The following is a 27,880-nucleotide window of genomic DNA, read 5'->3' on the forward strand; positions in this document are numbered from 1 at the left end:
AGCCCAGCTGGCTTCACCCAGTGGATCCTGCACCGGGGCCACAGGTGGAGCTGCCTGCCAGTCCTGCGCCATGTGTCTGCACTCCTCAGCCCTTGGGTGGTTGATGGGACTGGGTGCTGTGGAGCAGGGGGTGGCACTCATCAGGGAGGCTTGGGCCACACAGGAGCCCACGGAGTTGGGGGAGGCTCAGGTATGGCAGGCTGCAGGTCCCGAGCCCTGCCCCGTGGGGAGGGAGCTAAGGTCTGGCGAGAAGTCGAGCACAGCAGCTGCTGGCCCAGGTGCTAAGCCCCTCACTACCCAGGGCCGGCGGGGCCGGCCAGCTGCTCTGAGTGCAGGGTCCACTGAGCCCACAACCACCTGGAACTCATGCTGGCCCGCAAGCACCATGTGCAGCCCCGGTTCCCACCCGTGCCTCTCCCTCCACACCTCCCTGCAAACTGAGGGAGCTGGCTCCAGCCTTGGCCAGCCCACAAAGGGGCTCCCATAGTGCAGTGGCAGGCTGAAGGACTCCTCATGCGTGGCCAGAGTGGGAGCCCAGGCAGAGGAAGCACCGAGAGCAAGCGAGGGCTGCGAGGGTTGCCAGCACACTGTCACCTCTCAATATTTTAAAACCTCAACATTGAAAAATGCAATTATCAGGTGGCTGGCAAGATGGCCGAATAGGAACAGCTTCGGTCTGCAACTCCCAGCAAGATCAACGCAGAAGGTGGGTGATTTCTGCATCTCCAATTGAGGTACCCAGCTTATCTCATTGAGACTGGTTAGACAGTGGGTACAGCCCATGGAGGGGAGCAAAAGCAGGGTGGGGTGTTGCCTAACCTGGGAAGTGTAAGGGGTCAGGGAACTCCCTCCCCTAGCCAAGGGAAGCCGTGAGGGACCGTGCCATGAGGAAAGATGCACTCTGGCCCAGATACTACACGTTTCCCATGGTCTTCACAACCCACAAACCAGGAGATTCCCTCTGGTGCCTATGCCATGAGGGCCCTGGGTTTCAAGCACAAAACTGGTTGGCCATTTGGACAGACACCGAACTAGCTTCAGGAGTTATTTTTCACACCCCAGTGGCACCTGGAAAGCCAGTGAGGCAGAACTGTTCATTCCCCTGGAAAGGGGGCTGAAGCCAGGGAGCCAAGTGGTCTAGCTCAATGGATCCCAGCTCCACAGAGCCCAGCAAGCTATGATCCACTGGCTTGAAATTCTTGTGGCCAGCACAGCAGTCTGAAGTCGACCTGAGATGTTTCAGCTTGGTGGGGGAAGGGGCGTCCATCATGTCATTACTGAGGCTTGAGTAGGCAGTTTTCCCCTGACAGTGTAAACAAAATTGCCAGCAAGTTTGAACTCGGCGGAGCCCACCGCAGCTCAGCAAAGCTGCTGTGGCCAGACTGCCTCTCTAGATTACTCCTCTCTGGGCAGAGCATCTCTGAAAGAAGGGCAGCAACCCCTGTGAGAGGCTTATAGATAAAACTCACATCTCCCTAGGACAGAGCACCTGGAGGAAGGGGCAGCTATGGGTACAGCTTCAGCAGACTTAAACGTTCATGCCTGCTGGCTCTGAAGAGAGCAGCAGATCTCCCAGCACAGTGCTCAAGCTCTGCTTAGGGACAGACTGCCTCCTCAAGTGGGTCCCTGACCCCTGTGCCTCCTGACTGAGAGACACCTCCCAGCAGGGGTTGACAGACACCTCATACAGAAGAGCTCTGGCTGGCATCTGGCAGGCGCCCCTCTGGGACAAAGCTTCCAGAGGAAGGAACAGGCAGCAATCTTTGTTGATCTGCAGCCTCTGCTGGTGATACCAAGGCAAACAGGGTGTGGAGTTGACTTCCAGCAAACTCCAGCAGACCTGCAGCTGAGGGGCCTAACTATTAGAAGGAAAACTAATGAACAGAAAGGAATAGCATCAACATCAACAAAAAGGACATCCACACAGAAATCCCATCTGAAGGTCACCAACATCAAAGACCAAAGGTAGAAAACTCCACAAAGATGACGATAAACCATTGCAAAAAGACTGAAAATTCCAAAAACCAGAATTCCTCTTCTCCTCCAAAGGATCACAACTCCTCACCAGCAAGGGAACAAAACTGGACAGAGAATGAGTCTGATGAATTGACAGAAGTAGGCTTCAGAATGTGGGTAATAACAAATTCCTCCAAGCTAAAGGAGCATGTTCTAACCCAATGCAGGGAAGCTAAAAGCCTTGAAAAAAAAGGTTAGAGGAATTGCTAACTAGAATAACCAGTTTAGAGAAGAATATAAATGACCTGATGTAGCTGAAAAACACAGCACAAGAACTTCATGAGGCATACACAAGTATCAACAGCCAAATCGATCAAGCAGAAGAAAAGACATCAGAGATTGAAGATCAACTTAATAAAATAAACTGTGAAGACAAGATTAGAGAAAAAAGAATGAAAAGGAATGAACAAAGCCTCCAAGAAACATGGGACAGTGTGAAAAGACCAAACCTACGTTTGATTGGTGTACCTGAAAGTGACGGGGAGAATGGAACCAAGTTGGAAAACACTCTTCAGGATATTATGCAGGAGAACTTCCCCAACCTAGCAAGACAGGCCAACATTCAAAGTCAGGAAATACAGAGAACACCACAAAGATACTCCTCAAGAAGAGCAACCCCAAGACACATAATTTTCAGATTCACCAAGGTTGAAATGAAGGAAAAAAATGTTAAGGGCAGCCAGAGAGAAAGGTTGGGTTACCCACAAAGGGAAGCCTATCAGACTAACGGCAGATCTCTCTGCAGAAATCCTACAAGTGAGAAGAGAATGGGGGCCAATATACAACATTTTTAAAGAAAAGAATTTCAACCCAGAATTTCATATCCAGCCAAACTAAGCTTCAAAAGTGAAGGAGAAATAAAATCCTTTACAGACAAGCAAATGCAGAGAGATTTTGTCACCACCAGGCCTGCTTTACCAGAGCTCCTGAAGGAAGCACTGAAAATGGAAAGGAAAAACCGGTACAGGCCACTACAAAAACATACTGAATTCTAAAGACCATCAACACTATGAAAAAACTGCATCAACTAATGGGCAAAACAACCAGCTAGCATCATAATGACAGAATCAAATTCACACATAACAATATTAACCTTAAATGTAAACAGGCTAAGTGCCCCAATTAAAAGACTCAGACTGGCAAACTGGATAAAGAGTCAAGATCCATCGGTGTGCTGTATTCAGGAGATCCATCTCATGTGCAGAGACACATACAGACTCAAAATAATGGCATGGAGAAATATTTACCAAGCAAATGGAAAGCAAAAAAAAAAAAAAAAACAGGGGTTGCAATCCTGGTCTCTGATAAAACAGACTTTAAACCAACAAAGATCAAAAAAAGACAAAGAAAGGCATTACATAATGGTAAAGGGATCAATGCAACAAGAAGAGATAACTAGCCTAAATATATATGCATTAAATACTGGAGCACCCAGATTCATAAAGCAAGTTCTTAGAGACCTACAAAGAGACCTAGACTCCCACACAATAATAGTGGGAGACTTTAACACCCCACTGTCAATATTAGACAGATCAATGACACATAAAATTAACAAGGATATTCAGGACTTGAACTCAGCTCTAGACCAAGCAATCTAATAGACATCAACATAACTCTCCACCCCAAATCAACAGAATATACATTCTTCTCAGCACCACATCGCACTTATTCTAAAATTGACCACATAATTGGAAGTAAAACATTCCCAGTAAATGCAAAAGAACGGAAATCATAACAATCAGTCTCTCAGACCACAGAGCAATCAAATTAGCACTCAAGATTAAGAAACTCACTCAAAACCACACAATACATGGAAACTGAACAACCTGCTCCTGAATGACTATTGGGTAAAAAATGAAATCAAGGCAGAAATAAATAAATTATTTGAAACCAATGAGAACAAAGACACAACAGAATCTCTGGGACACAGCTAAAACAGTATTTAGAGGGAAATTTATAGCATTAAATGCCCACAGAAGAAAGCAGGAAAGATCTAAACTCGACAGTCTACGTCACAATTAAAAAAACTAGAGAAGCAAGAGCAAACAAATTCAAAAGCTAGTAGAAGACAAGAAATAACTAAGATCAGAGCAGAACTGAAGGAGATAGAGACACGAAAGACATTTCAAAAAACCAATGAATCCAAGAGCTGTTTTTCTGAAAAGATCAACAAAATAGACCACTAGCCAGACTAATAAAGAAAAGAGAGAAGAATCAAATAGACACAATAAAAAGTGATAAAGGGGAGATCACCACTGATCCCATGTAAATATGAACTACCATCAGAGAATACTATAAACACCTCTACACAAATGAACTAGAAAATCTACAATAAATGGATAAATTCCTGGACACATACACCCTCCCAAAACGAAACCAGGAAGAAGTCAAATCCCTGAATATACCAATAACAAGTTCTGAAATTGAGGCAGTAATTAATAGCCTACCAGCCAAAAAAAAAAAAAGCCCAGGAGAAGACAGATTCACAGCCGAATTCTATCACAGTTACAAAGAGGAGCTGGTGCCATTCCTTCTGAAACTATTCCAAACAAAAGAAAAAGAGGGACTCCGCCCTAACTCATTTTATGAGGCCAGCATCATCCTGATACCAAAACTTGGCAGAGACACACACACAAAAAAATTGTAGTCCAATATCCCTGATAAACATCGATGCGAAAATCCTCAATAAAATACTGGTAAACCAAATCCTGAAGCAAATCAAAAAGCTTACCGACCAAAATCAAGTCGGCTTCATCCCTAGGATGCAAGGCTGGTTCAACAGATGCAAATAAATAAACATAATCCATCCCATAAACAGAACCAATTACAAAAAACACATGATTATCTCAAGATGCAGAAAAGGCCTTCAACAAAAGTCAACACCCCTTCATGCTAAAAACTTTCAATAAACTAGGTATTGACGGAAAGTATCTCAAAATAATAGCTATTTATGTCAAACTCACAGCCAATATCATACTGAATAGGCAAAAGCTGGAAGCATTCCCTTTGAAAACAGGCACAAGACAAGGATGCCCTCTCTCACCACTCGTATTCAACATAGTATTGGAAGTTCTGGGCAGGGCAATCAGGCAAGAGAAAAAAATAAAGGGTATTCAATTAGGAAGAGAGGAAGTCAAATTGTCTCTGTTTGCAGATGACATGATTGTATATTTAGAAAACCCCATTGTCTCAACCCAAAACCTCCTTAAGCTGATAAGCAACTTCAGCAGAATCACAGGATACAAAATTAATGTGCAAAAATCATAAGCATTCATATACACTAATAATAGAGAGCCAAATCATGAGTGAACTTCCATTCACAATTGCTACAAAGAAAATAAAATACCTAGGAATCCAACTTACAAGGGATGTGAACGACCTCTTCAAGGAGAACTATGAACCACTGCTCAAGGAAATAAAAGAGGATACAAACAAATGGAAAAATATTCCATGCTCATGGATAGGAAGAATCAATATTGTGAAAATGACCATACTGGCCAAAGTAATTTATAGATTCAATGCTATCCCCATCAAGTTACCATTGATTTTCTTCACAGAATTAGAAAAAACTACTTTAAAGTTTATATGGAACCAAAAAGGAGCCCATACACCCAAGACAATCCTAAACAAAAAGAACAAAGCTGGAGGCATCATGCTACCTGACTTAAAACTATACTACCAGGCTACAGTAACCAAAACAGCATGGTACTGGCACCAAAACAGATATATAGACCAATGGAACAGAACAGAGGCCTCAGAAATAACACCACACATCCACAGCCATCTGATCTTTGACGAATCTGACAAAAACAAGCAATGAGGAAAGGATTCCTTATTTAATAAATGGTGTTGGGAAAACTGGCTAGCCATATGCAGAAAACTGAAACTGGAACCCTTCCTTACACCTTATACAAAAATTAACTCAAGATGGTTTAAAGACTTAAACATAAGACCTAAAACCATAAAAACCTAGAAGAAAACCTAGGCAACACCATTCAGGACAGAAACATGGATGAAGACTTCATGACTAAAACACCAAAAGCAAGGACAACAAAAGAAAAAACTGACAAATGGGATCTAATTCAGCTAAAGAGCTTCTTCACAGCAAAAGAAACTATCATCAGAGTAAACAGGCAACCTACAGAATGGGAGAAAATTTTTCCAATCTATCCATCTGACAAAGGTCTAATATCCAGAATCTACAAAGAACTTAAACAAATTTATAAGAAAAAAACAAACAACCCTATCAAAAAATGGGCCAAGGATATGAATAGACACTTCCCAAAAGAAGACATTTATGCAGCCAACAAACATATGAAAAAAAGCTAATCATCACTGGTCATTAGAGAAATGCAAATCAAAACCACAACGAGATACCATCTCATGCCCATTAGAATGGCAATCGTTAAAATGTCAGGAAACAACAGATGCTGGAGAGGATGTGGAGAAATAGGAATGCTTTTACACTGTTGGTGGGAATGTAAATTAGTTCAACCATTGTGGAAGACAGTGTGGCGATTGCTCAAGGATCTAAAACTAGAAATACCACTTGACCCAGCAATCCCATTCCTGGATATATACCCAAAGGATTATAAGTCATTCTGCTATAAAGACACATGCACATGTATGTTTATTGCAGCACTGTTCACAATAGCAAAGACTTGGAACCAACACAAATGCCCATCAATGATAGACTTGATAAAGAAAATGTGGTGTATATACACCATGGAATATTATGCAGCCATAAAAAAGGATGAGTTCATGTCCTTTGCAGGGACGTGGATGAAACTGGAAACCATCATTATCAGCAAAGTAACACAAGAAGAGAAAACCGAACACCGCATGTTTTCACTCATAAGTGGGAGTTGAACAATGAGAACACATAGACATAGGAAGGGGAACATCACAAACCGGGGCCTGTCAGGGATTGGGGGACTAGGGGAGGGATAACATTAGGAGAAATACCTAATCTAGATGATGGGTTGTTGGGTGCAGCAAACCACTATGGCATGTGTATACCTATGTAACAAACCTGCACGTTCTGCACATGTATCCCAGAAGTTAAAGTATAATAAAAAATATTTTTTAAAAAATAGGATTATGCAGAGGCATGTCCACTCTGTCTGTGACTACTAGGGCAGAAAATGCAGGCATCCACAGCTTAACTAATAATCTTCATTCACCTATACAAAACGCTCTGTTGTAGGCTTCCTGTTTTTCTTCAAACCACTGCTTTTTAGACTTTTACTTTCCTGATTCTTTCTAGGAATTGAGTAATACAAAAGATTCTTTTTAATAATGAAAAAAGAAAAATGCAATTATCTTTTCCATATGCAATAGTCTGACATAGCATGAATAAACACTCCAAAAACAAAAAGAAAAAAATCCACACTCAAAACCTGGTAAAATTGTTTACATAAATCAATAGGGAGATAATCTAGGACAGAGGAAAACTTCCAGTTGTGTAATATATTGTAAATATTTAAAAACCTTTTAGTAGCATGAATCAATTATATCCAAATCCAGATTATAAATTTTTTCTCTTGAAAGTCTACTATTATAAAATGAAAACAACTATATGTATCTCTATTTTATAATAAATATTTTGAAATGTCAAGGGATGTAAAGTTTGTGAAACTGGCCCTGACATAAAAGTAGCCATCAAGGGTTCAGTGTTAAAACTGAATAGCTTTGGTTGTCTGGTCCTTCCTTTTAGTGATAAGATCCCACAATAGAGACAATATTTGTTTGTGACTGCCATTGTCAATGTTGTTACAGTATTGTTTCTAGTACCTAAAGAGTTTATTATCATAAAATGAAGTTCCCTGTGGCATTTCAAAGAACTTCTCGTGTTGTGTGTCTGCTTTTAGGCATAGTATTGCCAAGAAGTGGTTCAGCAGAACTCAGAGAAATGGGCACTCTAACTCTCTAAGTACGGAAAAAACTAAATTCACAAGCAGCTGAATAACTAAATAGAAATATTGGTTCATGGTGGCAAAAAAAAAAAAAAACATTGTTTTCTGGAGTGAAAATTGTAAGTCAAAATATCTCAGGCAGATAGTCTTGAAATATTTTCTTGAAAAGATGTCTACAGGTCAGCACTGTTCATCAAAACACTTTCCAGGCATGTGAAAACTGATTCGTTAGTGTGAATTTATGGGACACTGAGCATAACATCAGGAAATAATCCTGCAAGTAATTATCACACATAAAAGACCTCCTGTTGCAAAAATGTCAGTTACATTGAGGAAAATTACTCATATTATCCTCCACCTGCCTTTTTTAGAACTTCTCATTCTGCTTTGTATATGGCAAGACTAGCATATTATGATGCTAGAAACACTGAAGGGTAAAAAGTTTTTCTATTTGCATCATCTACCAGTTAGTTTGATCTACAGAGAGGCTCACATGCTAGCAGTTGGTGATGGCTGCTGGTTGGAGAGTCAGTTGGGGCTGTCAGGGCCAGTTCTTTCCTGAAGGACCTCTCTGCATGGCTGCCTGGTTTCCTTTCCACCTGAGGGCTGGGTTCCAAGAAGGATTAATTCGAGAAGTAAGGACAGAAGATGCAGACCTTAGAAGTTCAAGTGTTGCATCAGCTGCATTCAATTAGTCATAAAACCGAGAACAGGGGTGTCCAATCTTTTGGCTTCCCCAGGCCACATTGGAAGAATTGTCTTGGGCCACACATGAAATACACTAACACTAAGGATAGCTGATGAGCTAAAAGAAAAAAAAACTCATCATGTTTTAAGAAAGTTTATGAATTTGTGCTGCATTCAAATTCATTCTCTGGCTCATTCTCTAGAAGGAAGGATGGACAGCCCTATATAAGACCAGTTTCCACTCCTCAGCAAATGCAAAAGAACTGAAATCATAACAGCCTCTCAGAACACACTGCAATCAAATTAGAACTCAAAATTAAGAAATTCATTCAAAACCACACAACTACATGGCAATTGAACAACCTGCTCCTGAATGAATCCTGGGTAAATAATGAAATTAAGGCAGAAATCAAGAAGTTCTTTGAAACTAATGAGACCAAAGAGACAACATACCAGAACTCTGGGACACAGCTAAAGCAGTATTAAGAGGGAAATTTATAGCACTAAACGCCCTCATCAAAAAGTTAGACCTCAAATCAACAACCTAACATCACAACTAAAGGAGCTAGAGAACCAAGAGCAAATAAACTCCAAAGCTAGTAGAAGACAAGAAATAACAAATATCAGAGCTGCACTGAAGGAGACAGAGACATAAAAAACCCTTCAAAAAAATCAACAAATCCAGGAGGTGTTTTTTTGAAAAAAATTAATAAAATAGACAGACTGCTGGACCTATCAACCCATCACCTAGGTATTAAGCCCAGCATGCATAGCTCTTTTCCCTAATGCTCTCCCACCTCTGCCCTCCCACAAAAAGCCACAGTAAGTGTTGTTCCCCTCCCTGTGTCCATGTGCTCTCATGTTCAGCTCCCACTTACAAGTGAGAACATGGGGTGTCTGGTTTTCTGTTCCTGTGTTAGTTTGCTGAGAATATTGGCTTCCAGCTTCATCCATGTCCCTGCAAAGGGCATGATCTCGTTCCTTTTTATGGCTGCATAGCATTCCATGGTGTATATGTACCTGCACATCCTGCACATGTACCTTAAAACTTAAAAAATAAAAAATAAAAAAGTAAAATAGAACACTAGTTAGACTAATAAAGAAGAAAAAAGAGTCAAATGGACACAATCAGAAATGATAAAGGAAATATCACCACTGACCCCACAGAAATACAAACAGCTATCAGAGAATACTATAAACACCTCTATGTACATAACTAGAAAATCTAGAAGAAATGGATAAATTCCTGGATGCATACACCCTACCAAGACTGAACCAAGAAGAAACTGAATCCCAAAATAGATCAATAATGAGTTCTGAAATTGAGGCAGTAATAAATAGCCTACTAACCAAAAAAAGCCTACGAGCAGACAGATTTACAGCTGAATTCTACCAGAAGTACAAAGAGGATCCGGTACCATGTGTACTGAAACTATTCCAAACAACTGAAAAGCAGGGACTCCTCCCTAACTCATTTTATGAGGCCAGCATCATTCTGATACCAGAACCTGGGAAAGATACAACAAAAAAAGAAAACTTCAGGCCAATATCCCTGATGAACATAGATGCAAAAATCCTCAATAAAATCCTGGCAAACAGATACAACAGCACATCAAAAAGCTTATCCATCATGATCAAGTTGGCTTCGTCCCTGGGATGCAAGGTCGATGCAACATACACAAATCAATAAATGTAATTCATCACATAAACAGAACTAAAGACAAAAACCACATAATTATCTCAATAGACACAGAAAAGACCTTTGGTAAAATTCAACATCCCTTCATGTTAAAAAAAAAAAAAAAAAAAAAACCTCTCAATCAACTAGGTAATGAAGGAACATACCTCAAAATAATAAGAGCCATATATGACAAACCCATAGCCGCTATCATACTGAATGGGCAAAAGCTGGAAGCATTCCCTTTGAAAGCAGGCATGAGATAAGGATGTCCTCTCTTACTACTCCTATTCAACATATTATTGGAAGTCCTGGCCAGGGCTAACAGGCAAGAGGAAGAAATAAAGTGTATTCAAATAGGAAGAGAGGAAGTCAAATTATCTTTGTTTGCAGATGACATAATCCTATATCTAGAAAATCCCATTGTCTCAGCCCAAAAGCTTCCTAAACTAGTAAGCAACTTTAAAGTCTCAGGATACAAAATCAATGTGCAAAAATCATAAGCATTCATATACAACAACAACAAGCATGCAGAGAGCCAAATCATGAATGAATTCCCATTCACGATTGCTACAAAGAGAATAAACTACCTAGGAATACAGCTAACAAGGGAAGTGAAGGATCTCTTCAAGGAGAACTGCAAACCACTGCTCAAGGAAATCAGAGAGGACACAAACAAATAGAGAAACAGTCCATGCTCACAGAGAGGAAGAATCAATATCGTGAAAATGGCCATACTGCCCAAAGTAATTTATAGGGCCAATGCCATTGCCATTAAATCACCATTGACATTCTTCACAGAATTAGAAAAAAGCTATGTTAAAATTCATATGGAACCAAAGACGAGCCCATATAGCAAAGACAATTCTAAACAAAAAGAACAAAGCTGGAGTCATCATGCTACCTGACTTCAAACTATACTATAAGGCTATAGTAACCAAAATAGCATGGTACTGGTACCAAAACAGATACATATAGACCAATGGAACAGAACAGAGGCCTCAGAAATAATGCCACGTATCTCCAGTCATCTGATCTTTGACAAACCTGACAAAAACAAGCAATGGGAAAAGGACTCCCTATTTAACAAATGATGTTGGGAAAGCTGGCTAGCCATATGCAGAAAATGGAAACTGGACCCCTTCCTTACACCTTATACACAAATTAACTCAAGATGGATTAAAGCCTTAAATGTAAAACCCAAAACATAAAAACCCTAGAAGAAAATCTAGGCAGTACCATTCAGGACACAGGCAGAGGCAAAAGCAATTGCAACAAAAGAAAAAATTGACAAATGGGATCTAATTAAACTAAGGAGCTTCTGCACAGTAAAAGAAACTATCATCAGAGTAGAAGAAGGCCCAGAGAATGGGAGAAAAATTTTGCAATCTATCCATCTGACAAAGGTCTAATATCCAGAATCTACAGGGAACTTCAACAAATTTATAAGAAAAAAAAAAACCCATTAGAGAAATGTAAATTAGAGAAATGTAAATCAAAACCACAATGAGATACCATCTCACACCAGTCAGAATGGAGATTATTAAAAAGTCAATGTCTTTGCTACTGTGAATAGTGCTGCAATAAACATATGTGTGCATGTATCTTTATAATAGAATGATTTATATTCCTGTGGGTATATACTTGGTAGTGGGATTGCTGAGTAAAATGGTATTTCTGATTCTAGATCCTTGAGGAATCGCCACACTGATTTCCACAATGGTTGAACTAATTTACATTCCCACTAATAATCTAGGTGATGGGTTGATAGGTGCAGCAAACCACCAAGGCATACGTATACCTATGTAACAAACCTGCACATTCTGCACATGTATCCTAGAACTTAAAGTAAAAAAAAAAAAAAAATTTAATTTAAAAAAAAACGGGAAAAAAAGCCAAGAAACAACAGATGCTGGTGAGGTTGCAGAGAAAAAGGCATGCTTTTACACTGTTCGTGGGAATGTAAGTTAGTTCAACCATTGTGGAAGGCAGTGTGGTAATTCCTCAAAGATCTAGAAGCAGAAACACCATTTGGCCCAGCAATCCCGTTACTGGGTATATACCCAAAGTAATATAAATCATACTATTATAAAGATACATGCCTGTGTACGTTCACTGCAGCACTATTCACAATAGCAAAGACATGGAATCAACCCAAATGCCCATCAATGACAGACTGGATAAAGAAAATGTGGTACCTAACCACCATGGAATACTATGCAGCCATAAAAAGAAACGAGATCATGTCTTTTGCAGGGACATGGATGGAGCTAGAAGCTGTTATGCTCAGCAAACTAATCCAGGAACAGAAAACCAAACACTGCATGTTCTCACTTATAAGTGGGAACTGAATGATGAGAACACATGGACACATCAGGGAGTGGGGCGGGGGGAAACAACACACACTGGGACATATTGGGGGTCCAGGGGAGGGAGAGCATCAGGAAGAATAGCTAATGGATGCTGGGCTTAATGCCTAAGTGAAGGGTTGATCCGTACAGCAAACCACCGTGGCACATGTTTACCTGTGTAACAAATCTGCACATGTACCCCGGAACTTAAAGGTTGATTAAATTTTATATATATATATATACATACACACAAAAATCAAAAAATAAAAATAGAAAATATAAGATCATAGTTTCCTAATTTGCAAATTTCTCTCTTTTAATGTACCTGACTGCGTGTGCTGGCACCATTGGGACCTCACATCATGATACTGCAGGACTGGAGTTCAGGGAACCCAACACAAGAAACTGCTCTGGCTGGTGTACTTGATGTGAGAAATAAATGGTCTTGGTCTCTGACCCAGTGGTCTCGTGTTTCCTACAAGTAGGGTACAATTTAGATCCTTCACAGTTTCTGATTTAACAATGGGAGATATTTTTGTGGCCATATCTGCAAATACAGGATACTAATAAAGAAAAAGAATAACAACAGTGGCAGCAGAGAACCCAGGGAATAGGATGAAAGGCCACTTTGACTGATTTAAGTGGATAAGTAATCTCAAGTGGGAACCAATTTTTGCCCAGGTAAGGAAAATGTCTAAAGAATAATTTTGGAAAGAGAAGCTCCTAGGAAGTATTTTTAGACGACACTTCTTTTCTTTTCTTTCTTTTTTTTTCAAGGCAGAGTCTCGCTCTGTCGCCCAGGCTGGAGTGCAGTGGCGCAATCTCGGCTCACTGCAAACTCCGCCTCCCGGGTTCACATCATTCTCCTGCCTCAGCCTTCTGAGTAGCTGGGACTACAGGCACCCGCCACCATGCCCGGCTAATTTTTTGTATTTTTAGTAGAGACTGGGTTTCACCGTGTTAGCCAGGATGGTCTCGATCTCCTGACCTCATGATCCGCCCGCCTCAGCCTCCCAAAGTGCTGAGATTACAGGCGTGAGCCACCACACCCGGCCCAGACACTTATTTTCATACAGGAGAAAACTGGTTGTTCCCTAGGATCTCAAATACGAGGCAGAAGGTGTTACATTTTGAGACATGCTGTAGGTTAGTAGCTCCAGCGCATCCTCGAGACTGAACGGCATGGTTTCCAGCATAGTAAAGTACAGTTAAATTCATAGGTGTTGCAGGCAAATATTGTCTAAATAATGAAGGTCCAAATTCAAAAAGAGTTGGAGGTTCGGGTTTATAGTCAAACATCTACCACCATCAGTTTACTCTTTTGTTAATTCTCATGGTTACAGCTTCATGACATGCAGATATTACACATCAAATCTAGTTTTTCCTTGCCTTGTTTTTCCTTTGTACATTTATTATGACACTAGCTACAAATAATAATTATTAGAATTGTTGTATTTGTCTTCTTCATTAGATTATGAATGTCTGAAATTCAGAATAATATTTTAGTTATTTTCTCTGGCCCTCAAATTATTTAATATGGTGTTTTGATAACTGCATACATTTTATTCTTCAATTAATTAATACCAAATATATATATTTTTCACAGTGCCCAGATTTAAAGCCTGTCATCTATTTATCATTTTTATTAATACAGATAGTAAATTATTTAAATGGCCTAACACTTGTGTAAAGCCATCTGTAAAAAGAACAAAACTATAAATTAAACTGTGTCTAGAAATCTACCTTCCTTTAACTCCTAGACCTGTCCAGCACCACAAGCTTTGTACGATGGTTTTACCGTATTTGTCTGTCTTCTCTCCAATGGCGTCAACTGTGCCATCTGGATGCAAACGGACAAACCCTCCAGTCAGCTTGTTATAGAACTGAAGAGTATTTCCTTTTGTAAACTTCCAGCTTTCTGCAGTCCACTAAAAAGAAAAACAAAACAAAACAAACAAAAACACCAGTATGAGAAGAAACAAAACAAACAAAAACACCAGTATGAGAAGAAACAAAGAGAAGAAATTGCTAAGAAACAGCACTTACTAAACACTATAAGCTGTTTTGTTTTAAAACATCAAATAGTCATTTGAACATTGTTTATATGAGATAATCTAAAGCTCAAAACAAAATCTTACTGTTTCTTTTCTCTTAAGTTCCAGCTTCTGCCCTGAGAAGATAAAGAGAGGGCCATTAATTTCAGAAGTGTCATGCTTTCTCCAGTCATTATAAAACATAGTTTTCCAGGAAATGTGTATACATGATACCTACTCGCAGAGAAGATACTGTTATCCCTGGCATACAGTTCTCTGACAATTTTACAATCATCTTCCCCCTGATCTAGCCATCTGTGAAAAGAAAAGTGTATCGATTATTTTCATTCTTTATATTTACATTAACCATTGGCAATTATCTTCCCAAGTCAGAAATACAAGATAGCAAGAATTGGAAAAGACGTGGCTATCTGGCTCTCAAAGGCAGAGCAGTACAGAATGGAAAAGAAAATCCTAAAATGACTCTAAGAGTGCAAGGGAGGTAGAGGCAGCAGTTACTATCTGGTAAGGCTAAAATATGTTTTTGCCTAATACACAGGTGAGTTACTCAATCGGTCTGCTAACTGTCAAAGTCATAGGTATTATATTCTCTGGATCAGTTTATCCTGTCCTTTGGCCACTAACTATAGTTTGAACTCTAATCAGTTATTTCATAAATGGTTATTATGGGTTCCATAGGAAAAGAGGCAGGAGAGTGTCAAAAAAAAAAAGCAAATCTATCACGAAAGCAAATCTATCACCACTGCTGGGAAAATAACTCGAAAATCAAGGTCTGTTGACAGTAAGTAAGCACTATCATCTCTGTATAAAAAGCTACATGAAACACTGTATATTTATTATTTTTTAACCTAATTTGGGACCTAGTCCAAAGGGAATATGTTTTCTTGTCAGAGACTTTCATTTTTCTTTCTGATATGTACAGAGAAGTCATATTTTTGAGAATCTATCTTAATTTACCATTAAATATTAAATTTCTATCATTAGGAATGATGATAAACATAATAAATGTCTTTCTCAATAGCATAAAGAGCCACTAAAATTAATGTTCACAAAAGTTACCCAACAAACCCTCAGTGACCAGGAACACCTAAATAAGTTACCCAGTTCTCAATGCATAAACTTGGAACTAACATGAAATGGATTTTTTCAATGTAAAAGTACACCTACAAACCTGTGACAGAAGAAGGCATATTCGTAATTTGTTGTGGGATCCTTGATAACAACATCATCAAGAAACCAGCCATTTCCTAAACACAAATTAAAGAATGAAAATGTGATATGAATAGATATGGTCCAATAATACTTCAAGTTTTGAGAAACAAGTTCTAACTTCCAAATATACGTAAAGGCCTTGTACAATATAAAGCTTTAGTACTTCAAATTAAGCAAAATATAACAGAAGTAAACTGTAAGGAATGTATTTCTTATACATATAACAAAAGCAAAGCATTATTTTAAGGCTTCATGCCTTATTGTATCTATTTCAGTGGGCTTTTCCAAATAATTGAAAATAGAACAATTCTGTAGCTGCTTTTAATTTCATAAACTGCATTCATAATCCTGAACTTAACATCTTCCAAAGAATATATACCTGATGAGTTACCAGCACTTTCTATTTCCAGGAAGTTTTTTAAAGTTCAAATTTAAACAAAGTCTGCATAAAATATGTATGTTTTGATAGACTAAAAATGAAAAACCATTCAGAAATCCTGTCCAAGCACATAGACTCAGCCGGTATACATGAAGGTAGAAATTTCTTTTTCAATGTTTAATTTCATATTAATTTGCAAACTAGAGTTAGTTAAAATCAATTTTACTTACACATAAAATATTTTAATTAGTCATAGTGGTTTTGTCTATGCAAAGATCCAGCTCAAAATATATTCTACTCTAATTAAAATTATTGAGTTGGTGAGTTAATACTCATCAGCCATAGGAAAAAAATTATTTTTTTCTTTTATTTTTTATTTGTATATGTTTAGAGATAGAGGCTCACTCTGTCACCCAGGCTAGAGTACAGTAGTGCAATCACAGTTCACTGTAGCCTTGAACTCCTGAACTCAAGCAATCTTCCAGCCTCAGCCTCTCAAGTAGCTGGGACTCCAGGTGTGTACCACCATGCTCAACTAATTTTTAAATATTTTTGTAGAGATAGGGTCTTGTATGTTGCCCAGGCTGGTCTTGAACTCCTGGCCTCAAGCGATCCTCACACCTCAGCCTCGCAACATGCTGGAATTATAGGCATAAGCCACTGTTCTCAGCCAGATAAAACTTTTTAACACAGCATACAAGACCCTTCAGCTTACTCTTCAGCTTCATTCCTCATCACATACTCCTGTTATTGAGTGGTGCCAAACTCTTCACAGTTCCCTAGATCAGTGGTTCCCAAACTTAGCATGCATCTGCATCACCAGGAGGGATTACAAAAACACAGACTACTGAGTTCCGCAGTTTCTAATTCAGTAGACCCAGCACAGGCAGCCTACAGTGATCAAATGTCCCAGTTTGCCCAGGACAGAGGGTTTTCCCAGGATGCAGGATTTTCAGTGCTAAAACCGGGACAGCCATAGGTAAACCAGAATAGCCACAGGCAAACCAGGATGGCTAGTCATCCTAGATAAGACCCCAAGCATTGAATCTTTAACAATTTTCTCAAGCAATGCTGATGGCCCACGAACCACACTTTGAAAACCACTGCCACAGATGATTCACATACATAATTTTATGCTATTCCCTCCACCTGGAGCAAAATCTCCAAAATGTTATTTAATTTCATTTTTAAATGCTGTCTCCCAAAAAAGAATTACTTGTCTCCTTTAAGGAAAAATAAAATGTTACCAGAATTCTAAAATGAGTTTTAAGAACTGAGGAGGCTGTAAAGAAAACTCTTAGAGGTAATGATACATTGATTTTAACAATACTTTGTAAGTTAATAAGTTAGTTTTTAAATTATTTATGTAAAAATATATTGCCTACATTTTTATCATGTTTTTCCCATAAGAAAGAACCAGAACTGGATTTAGAAAACTAGAAAAGATGGGTTCCTAAAGAAAGCTAGGCTGTTCCTGCAGGGATTGGGGAGGGGTAAGAATCTAGAAAAGTCTTATTAACCAGCATTGTTTACATATGTATGTTAGTGAGTAGGTATTTAAAGTAGGAATCATTTATCTTACTATCTTCTCGGATTATCTGCCTACAATTTGACTCCAACTGTTCTCCAGAGTTTCCTTTCTTTGTGGCCAAAGGCCACTTAGGAAGCCTGCAGATTTTTATTCAAGTGGGGGTCATGTAACAAATTCTAGATGGCACAGGTTCTTCAAGTGGTTTCTTCACAACAGAAAAACCCCTACTACCCTCTCCTATTACTGGCTGTTGGTGAACAGGTATCAAATCAACAGCCAACCTACTGCAATGAAAACTTGTAGCTTTTATACTCAGTGGTGAACCCATAACTTGTCTGTCCCTTCCTTCATAAGTCCTGAATGTGTAGCTTTGTGCCTACATTTAGGATGGTGCTGGGATGGGTCTGAATATACTTGCCCCCCTAAAATTCATCTACTGGAACCTAAGACCCAATGTGATAACATTAAGAGATGGAGCCTTTAGGATGTGATTAAGTCATGAGGGCTCAGCCCTCATGAGTGGGATTAGTGCCCTCATAAAAGGACTTCAGGGAACTAGCGAGGCCTTTTTGCCCTTCCACCATGGGAGGACACAGCAAGAAGCCCCTCCCAAGACAACAAATGCCAGCACTTTGATCTTAGACTTCTCAGCCTCCAGAAGTGTAAGAATAAATGTTTCTTCTTTATACATTGCCCAGTCTAAGGTATTTTGTTATAGCAGCCTCAAACTAAGTAAGACAGATGGTGAGGTCTTGCTTCTATTATTTTATTCTGGTCTTTTGAGACCTCAGCAGAAAATGAGTCAGAAAAAAACACCATCATAACATTCTATTAGACTGTACTTATAGTTCTGATTTTTGCTTTGGCCCAAAGTCATGAAGAGGACTGAAATACCTTAAATGACTAATTTTTTTTTACTTTCACCCTTTTAATTAAATTTTTGTTTTACTAAATTGTAGTCAGAGAATGTGGCTTGTTTGGGGAAATTTGCTGAGATTTTCTTTTTGGCCTAATATCTGAGTCAAATTATAAAAATGTGTCATGAAGTTTTGAAATGAAAGTGCTTCCCTATCTACAAAGTACAAACACCTGAGGAGAGTAACTGAAGTATCCAACTAACCTACCAAAATCTGAGACATATGATAAAATCCTGTCCTATCTTCTTTTCATTTCTTCCTATCTCCGAGTATTTTACTTTATCTATTTATATGCAATATTATCTGTGGAATAAAGGCTCATGACTCTTACAATCTCACTGTGAATTACAAACTTTATCAAAAAATTACCCTTCTTGTAACTTTTAATGCTTGTTGTCTTGAATTTTACTTTATCTTATAATAAGATTATAACTAAGATTATTTCTTTTATTTACATATTTCTGATACATCATTGCCTAAACTTTCATTTTTAATATTACTGGGTCATTTATTTCAAGCGTCTCTTGCATAGAGCATATAATTGGACACAGGGATTTTTTAGGTTGAAAATTGTTGCCTTTATTTCTGTTTAGAAAAATTAACAGAAACTCAGAAATAAGGCTAAAAGATGACACATGTCCTTTCAATATTGTAGTAGAACACTGACAAGCTTGCCTGAGAATCATTTGACTCACTGTGGGAGTGTAACATTATTTGACTTAATATTTACTATGGATTCAGGCCTAGACTCTGTAAAATTAGCTATCAACTGACAAAAAATAATATGCAAATAATTTACATCTGTTCAAAATATAGATACATTTTGTCCGAGAGAGAAGACAACCTCAAAAGTATATTTGTATTGTCTATAGAACATTGGTCATGTTTTTATTAATCTTATTCATAATTATTTTTTTCATGGATTATAAGTATATATTTTTTAGTTTCTTGTAACCTCCTTTCAACCAGCTTTGTCAACCTCCTAATTCCCTCATTAATTATCTAAAGACATTGTCCACTCTGTATTTGTATAACAATCTTGTTCTTAGTTTGAAAATTATACTTTGACATCTTTTAGTAAGAAGGTTTATCACCTTGTTTGATGCATTTTTTGGTATGTGCCCTTTAGTAGTCTGTCTTTTGTTAAATGGATTTTGTTTATCTTATAATTGTTTTTTACAGTAGCAGAAAATAAATTTATTGGGAAGATGTGAGTCATCTCACAGAGTTGATGAGAAGACTGAGGAAAAGCATGAATAAAATGGCAGGAGGAAACAGCTGAGACCTCACTGCCAAGACAGTCTCCTTAATGTGCTGCTGTTGGACAATCAGTAGCCTTCAAGGAATATCACCACCAGGAGATACGACTGCTGCCTCCACCACTACCATGCTGGAATGCCGCCACATGTCACAACATATAAATCCCCAATCTCTTCTATTTTTTAAAATTACTCTTTCTAGCATTTAGGCCCATCGTAGATTATCCCTTTGGCCAAGCCTATGTCATTTTGAAGAAAAATACATCTAGTTAAATTTTAAAGGGTATTTGGAGACAATATTTTGATTTCACATAGTCAATACATAGAGATCCATTTTCTACCAATTTTCCACAGTATTTTCTAGATTTGAACAGAGTTTCACATAAATAGAATGGAATCAGACCTTCATGAACTCTGTGGAAGAGCCTTACCTGGGCCAAGTCCATCATGGCCTATCACAATCTTACACAAATCTCCAAGGTGCACAGCCTCCAGGAAAAAGGTGTCAGTCTATAACGAATCAAAAAGTATAATTAGATCTAGACTATAACTCTGATTTATACCAAGAGTATAAATTAAGATGCAGTTTTTGTTGTTGTTGTTTTTTGAGACAGGATCTCCCTCTGTCACCCAGGCTGGAGTACAATGACACAATCTTGTCTCACTGCAACCTCTGCCTCCCGGGCTCAAATGATCCTCCTACTTCAGCCTCCTGAGTATCTGATATTACAGGCATGTGCCACCATGCCACGATAATTTTTGTATTTTTTGTAGAGATGAGGTTTGGCTATGTTGCCCAGGCTGGTCTCGAACTCCTGGGCTCAAGCAATCTGCCTGCCTCGACCTTCCAAAGTGCTGGGATTACAGGCATGGGCCACTGCACCCAGCCAGTAAAAATTGATTGTAAAAATTAATTTACAATTAAAAGGAGACATAGTTGTGCTCCAATGGTTTATATATTCAGAATACCAACAAAAAGTGAAAATCATAGAATACTTTTGATAAAATCAAAGATAACGCTATAGGTTTCAATCCAAGAAAAATACATGATGTAGCATATCCATTAAAAAATGATAAGAAAACAAAAAATAACCTCTGTATAGTGTATTATTTTTCAAAATATTTTCATATGCATATTTTATCCTCAAAAATTGCTAAATGGAAAAAAATCCTTTCTACAGATAAGAGAGTTGATGCACAGATCCAGGATTAGAGCTCAGCTCCTCTGACACATAATAAGACTATTTTCTTTTGAATCTCTTTGTCTCTACATAAGTGCACTGTTAAGAATATAAATAATGAGAAACAAAACTATTAGCATTCATTAACAAAAAAATACTGTTCACGCCTGGTACAAATTAATGAATAACATTGTTATCCCTTTATCCACCAAACAGAACAGTTAGAAAAGCAGGACTTTCTATGCAATAAAAGAAAATTGTGAGTTATGATATTTATAATAATTGATGTAGAGAATTCTAAGGAAAAGAGAAGAAACATATAATGAAAATACACTGACATACTCATTAAGAACTAGTTGGGTCATCAAGGAAAGCTGAGATAAATATAATATGATAAAATGTCTATAATTTACTCAAAGGAAAAGTTAGATATTACATGCATATTAATATTAGAAATAATAAAATAATGTATTTGGCTTCTACATTCAACAATAAAATTGGCTGTATATAACTATCCACATTTAACAATATACATACAGATTTAAACATCGACAAAGAAGGGAGAGATGTCAAGAAGATGGCAGATTAGGAAGCTCCAGGCTCCAGTTTACACATGGAGACACTAAGTTAACAATAATGTAAGAACTAGAATACTCTTTTTTGAAAACTTTAGAAACCACTTAAGAGATGCAGCACCCAGGCCAATGCATAACCAAGAAAGGACTTCATCCAAAAAGGGCAGAAAAGTTCAAGCCATTTTACGTGCCCATGCCCTACCCCTCCCTGGCATAGTGCAGTGCAACAGGAAGGAAACCACCCACAGTCCAGAACCTCCCTCAGGACAGAAACGAAAGAGTGGACCATACATCCAAAAGTCTGTCTTGTCTGAAGGCTGCCTGAGAAACTGGTTTTTGTCTCCCCTGACTTGCAGCCATGGCAGAAATGGCAGATAGTTTGCAAGGCTAAAAGACAGAGGCCAGCCCTGCAGCCTGTCTTTTCAACAGAGCTTCTTCAGCACAGCAGAGAGACAAGGCAAGCAGGAAATTGTGAGCTCTGGATAAGAAACAAGGGCAAGCAATTAAGGAAATTAAGATACTTAAAATCAAATACATAAGCCCAGGGAAGACACATTGTCAGAAAAGGTTTGAGAGGTCCCAAACCTCCACCTGGGCTGATCAGTACAAGTTTTCCCCTAGTAAAGCCAGTGACTCATAATGACTGTGAGGTATGGTTGTATTTCTAAATGTTCAAATCTCAATAAAAGATCACAAAGCCTACAAAGAAGAGGAAAACATGGCCCAATCAAAGAAATGAATGGCTCCATGAAATAACCCTAAAGAAATACAAATCTCTAAACTTCCTGATAGAAATTTAAAACAACTATCTTAAAATACTAAATGAGCTAAAAAGAATACAGAGAGACCAACTAAATGAAATCAGTAAATTCAGGCATGAATACCATGAAAAAGATAGAAACTATAAGAAAGAACCAAACAGAAATTCTAAAGCTGTTAATATAATTAGTGAATTGAAAAATTCACTAATGGGGTTTAACCTCAGATTTAATAAGGCCGAAGGGTCAGCTTTCTTGAAAGCAGTTCACTTGAAATCATCAAGACAGGAGCAACAAAATAAAAGGGTGAAGAAAAGTGAAGAGAGCATAAGAAACTGATGAGACACCATCAAGCAGGCCAACATATGCATTATGGGAATTTAAAAAGTAAAAGAGCGAGACAAAGGGGCACAGAGCTTTTCTGAAAAAATAATGGCCAAAAACTTCTAAAATCTGAGGAGTGAAATGCACATGCAAATTCAAGAAGCTCAATGAGCTAAAACTAAAATAAACCAAAAGAAATCCATACGTAGACACATTATAATCAAACTGGTGACTTTCAAAGAGACAATCATGGAAGCAGCAAGAGAAAGGCAACTCATCATATATGAAGGAGATTCTATAAAATTATGAGTAAATTTAAGTAGAAACCATGCAGGCTAAAGGGCAACAGGATGATACATTCAAAATATTAAAAGAAAAAACCTCTCAACCAAAAATTCTACATCAGGCAAAACTGTCAAAAGTGGAGAAGAAATTAAGATTTTCCCAGATAAACAAACTGAGTAAGCTCATTACCACTAGGCCTACCATACAAGAAATACTAAGGAAGTCCTTCAAGTTGAAATAAAAGGACACTAGATAGCAACATGAAGTCATATGAAAATTTGAAGTTTGAGCCCAGGATCCAGAGGCTTGCAGTAAGCCAAGATCAGTACATACATCTCAGTATATACATAGGTTGAAAGTGAAAAGATAGAAATTCTATGCAAATGGGAACCTAAAGAGGGAGACAGTGGCCATATTTATATCAGACAAAATAGAATTTAATTCCAAAACTGTCACAAGAGACAAAAAAAGGTACTATATAATGATAATATGGTTAATTCACCAGGACTTAATGTTTTATATATATATATAAACAGATATATTATTCATAAATATATATGCACCTAAAATCAGAGTATACATATATACATATACATACATATATGTATATGTATATATGTATATACATATATGTATATGTATATATGTATATACATATATACATATATATACATGTATGTATATATGTATACATATATGTAAACATATATAAGTATGTATACGTGTATATGTATATATCCATATATATATATACACACACACATAAAGCACCTTTTACAAAATTGAAAGGAGAAATAGACAGCAACACAATAATAGGAGATTTCAACGCCCCACTTTCGATAATGGATAGAAAAATGAAACAAAAGATCAATAAAGCAAATGGACATGACCAACACCATAAAACAATTGGTCCTAACAGACATATACAGAACCACCAAAAAACATGGAACATTGTCCATGAGAGATCACAAGTTAGTTCACAAACAAGTCTTAACAAATTTAAGAAAATTAAAATAATATAAAGTATCTTTTCCAATCATGGTGGAACAAAACTAGAAAATAATACTAGGTGACTGAAATATTCACATATATGTGGAAATTTTAAAACTCATTCTTTTTTTCTGTTTTTATTTTTTTTTTATTATTATACTTTAAGTTCTAGGGTACATGTGCACAACGTGCCAGTTTATTACATAGGTATACATGTGCCATGTTGGTTTGCTGCACCCATTAACTCTTCATTTAACATTAGGTATATCTCCTAATGCTATCCCCCCCCTTCCCCCACCCCACAACAGTCCCTGGTGTGTGATGTTCCCCTTCCTGTGTCTATGTGTTCTCATTGTTCACTTCCCACCTATGAGTGAGAACATGCGGTGTTTGGTTTTCTGTCCTTGTGATAGTTTGCTCAGAATGATGGTTTCCAGCTTCATCCATGTCCCTGTGAAGGACATGAACTCATCCTTTTTTATGGCTGCAGAGTATTCTATGGTGTATATGTGCCACATTTTCTTAATCCAGTCTATCACTGATGGACATCTGGACTGGTTCCAAGTCTTTGCTATTGTGAATAGTGCCACAATAAACATACGTGTGCATGTGTCTTTATAGTAGCATGATTTATAATCCTTTGGGTATATACCCAGTAATGGGATCGCAAGGTCAAGTGGTATTTCTAGTTCTAGATCCTTGAGGAATCGCCACACTGTATTCCACGATGGTTGAACTAGTTTACACTCCCAACAGTGTAAAAGCGTTCCTATTTCTCCACATTCTCTCCAGCATCTATTGTTTCCTGACTTTTTAATGATCGCCATTCTAACTGGTGTGAGATAGTATCTCATTGTGGTTTTGATTTGCATTTCTCTGATGACCAGTGATGATGAGCATTTTTTCATGTGTCTGTTGGCCGCATAAATATCTTCTTTTGATAAGCATCTCTTCATATCCTTTGCCCACTTTTTGATGGGGTTGTGTTTTTTTTCTTGTAAATTTATTTAAGTTCTTTGTAGATTCTGGATATTAGCCTTTTGTCAGATGGGTAGATTGCAAAACTTTTCTCCCATTCTGTAGGTTGCCTGTTCACTCTGATGATAGTTCCTTTTGCTGTGCAGAAGCTCTTTAGATTAATTACATCCCATTTGTCTATTTTGGCTTTTGTTATCATTGCTTTTCTGTTTATGTCATGAAGTCCTTGCCTATGCCTATGTCCTGAATAGTATTGCTTAGGTTTTCTTCTAAGGTTTTTATGGTTTTAGGTCTAACATTTAAGTCTTTAATCCATCTTGAATTAATTTTTGTATAAGGTGTAAGGAAGGGATCCAGTTTCAGCTTTCTACAGTTTCAGCTAGCCAGTTTTCCCAGCACCATTTATTAAATAGGGAATCCTTTCCCTGTTTCTTGTTTTTGTCAAGTTTGTCAAAGATCAGATGGTTGTAGATGTGTGGTGTTATTTCTGAGGCCTCTGCTCTGTTCTATTGGTCTATATATCTGTTTTGGTACCAGTACCATGCTGTTTTGGTTACTGTAGCCTTGTAGCATAGTTTGAAGTCAGGTAGCGTGATGCCTCCAGCTTTGTTCTTTTGGCTTAGAATTGTCTTGGCAATGTGGGCTCTTTTTTGGTTCCATATGAACTTGAAGGTAGTTTTTTCCAATTCTGTGAAGAAAGTCATTGGTAGCTGGATGAGGACGGCATTGAATCTATAGATTACCTTGGGCAGCCATTTTCACGATATTGATTCTTCCCATCCATGAGCATGGAATGTTCTTCCATTTGTGTCATCTTTTATTTTGTTGAACAGTGGTTTGTAGTTTTTCTTGAAGAGGACCTTCACATCCCTTGTAAGTTGTATTCCTAGGTGTTTTATTCTCTTTATAGCAATTGTGAATGGAATTTCACTCATGATTTGGCTCTCTGTCTATTATTGGTGTATAGGAATGCTTGTGATTATGTTTACTGATTTGCATATGTTGAACCAGTCTTGAATCCCAGGGATGAAGCCCACTTGATCGTGATGGATAAGCTTTTTGATGTGCTGCTGGATTCGGTTTGCCAGTATTTTATTGAGGATATTTGCACTGATGTTCATCAGGGATATTGGTCTAAAATTCTCTTTTTTTGTTGTGTCTCTGCCAGGCTTTGGTATCAGGATGATGCTGGCCTCATAAAATGAGTTAACAGAGGATTCCCTCTTTTTCTATTGATTGCAATAGTTTCCGAAGGAATGGTACCAGCTCCTCTTTGTACCTCTAGTAGAATTCGACTTTGAATCCAAATGGTCCTGGACTTTTTTTGGTTGGTAGGCTATTAAGTATTGCCTCAATTTCAGAGCCTGTTATTAACAACTCACTCTTTAAACTATCATTGGGTTGGGTGATGTCAGCAATATGGCAGACTAGGAGGATTCTGACTTTCAGTTCTTCCATGGACATACCAAATAAACAAATACAAATACATCAATTCATTTTGAGAGAAATTCAGACACTTGTTGTAACATTGTAACACACACACACTGGAAAACTGAGAAAATATCCACATCGAAACGGGTAGAAAAAGCTGACATAAGCTCCTGCTGCAAACCACACCCCAGAAATAGCACTGCACAGTCAGGAGCTTCTCCAGCTTCAAAAAGGAAGTGTTTGTTTTTTATCTGGAGCCCACAATCTCTTGGTTGTCTTACTGTCTCTCTGCTGTACTGAAGAATCTCTGCTGCAAAAACAGGCTGCAGGGCTGGCCTCTGTTTTTCCAGGCTTCCAAACTATCTGTCATTTCTGTCATGGCTCCAAGTTAGGGGAGACATAAACCAGTTTCTCAGGCAGCCTTCGAACAAGACAGAATTCTGGACATAGGATCCACTCTTCCATTTCTGTCCTTTGTTATCCTGTTGTGCTGTGCAATTCTGCAGTCCTCCTATTTGTAAGGAAGACCCCATTGAAGCCCAGCTCTACCAAACAAAAGGGCAAGTTCCTCTCCTTCAAAATGTTGGCTCCCGTGTGCTCCTCTTCCCAGGCATGGGGATGTACAAAAATAGAAAAATGAAAGTAAAAAAAAAAAGGTGGCATGTCTGCACCTTCTCTACATGTGAGGAGTTCCCATTCCTGCCTCCTGAACCAGAACTAGAGGGCTTCTACTGAGCCCCCATATCTGAGGTCCAGTGCCTATTTCCAGGTTTCTGGTGCATTGAATCCAGATCGAGGGATTGTGGAGGAGAAAACCTAACTTTTATGGTTGCTATCCAAGGGATTGGCTCCTATATCAACTGCCTCTGAGAACAGATGGGGCTTGGCATTTGAAAATCCCGTGGGACCACAGAGAACTAGGAGATGGTTTTAAACAGGCAGCTATACCCCTAGACTTAGTGCAGAGTAAGCAAGGAAAATTATCTAACTTCCAGTTTCTCCCTGGAAGAGGTCTGACTGCACACAATCCCAGCTGCTGTCCGGGGGTCAGGGCTTTAACTAGAGTAAATCTGGAAGCCTAGAGGGCAAGAAATTAGTAAAGTTCCCAGAGCCTCAATAGGCATGTGGGTACTTCACATGTCTTCTCACCCTAGCTCACTCCAGCAATAAAACCAAGTCTCCAGCTTCTCCCTGAAAAGAGTTTTTCCACACATTGGGCATCCCAACTTTCATAGCTCCCACCTAAACAACTGGCTCCTAAATCACCTACCTCTGGAAATGTGGGGGCTCAGCATTTGAGAATTCCCTGGTACCACAGAGAACAAAGAGGCAATTTTAACTGGGTACAAGAACACTTCC

General features: G+C 38.3%; 1 protein-coding gene across 1 annotated transcript in view; it reads right to left on the minus strand.

The window, feature by feature from the left end:
* LOC129485740 (lipoxygenase homology domain-containing protein 1-like) overlaps nucleotides 1–27,880 on the minus strand; it is a gene marked incomplete at its 3' end in the record, with an annotated part of 129,272 nt that overhangs the window by 79,432 nt on the left and 21,960 nt on the right. Inside the window, 5 exon segments of the mRNA XM_063642408.1 lie at nucleotides 14,446–14,575; nucleotides 14,786–14,881; nucleotides 14,884–14,995; nucleotides 15,873–15,948; nucleotides 20,431–20,509. Of these exon segments, the coding sequence (XP_063498478.1) occupies nucleotides 14,446–14,575; nucleotides 14,786–14,881; nucleotides 14,884–14,995; nucleotides 15,873–15,948; nucleotides 20,431–20,509 (493 nt within the window).

Source organism: Symphalangus syndactylus, chromosome 7 (assembly GCF_028878055.3).
Source record: "Symphalangus syndactylus isolate Jambi chromosome 7, NHGRI_mSymSyn1-v2.1_pri, whole genome shotgun sequence".
Lineage (NCBI taxonomy): Eukaryota > Metazoa > Chordata > Mammalia > Primates > Hylobatidae > Symphalangus > Symphalangus syndactylus.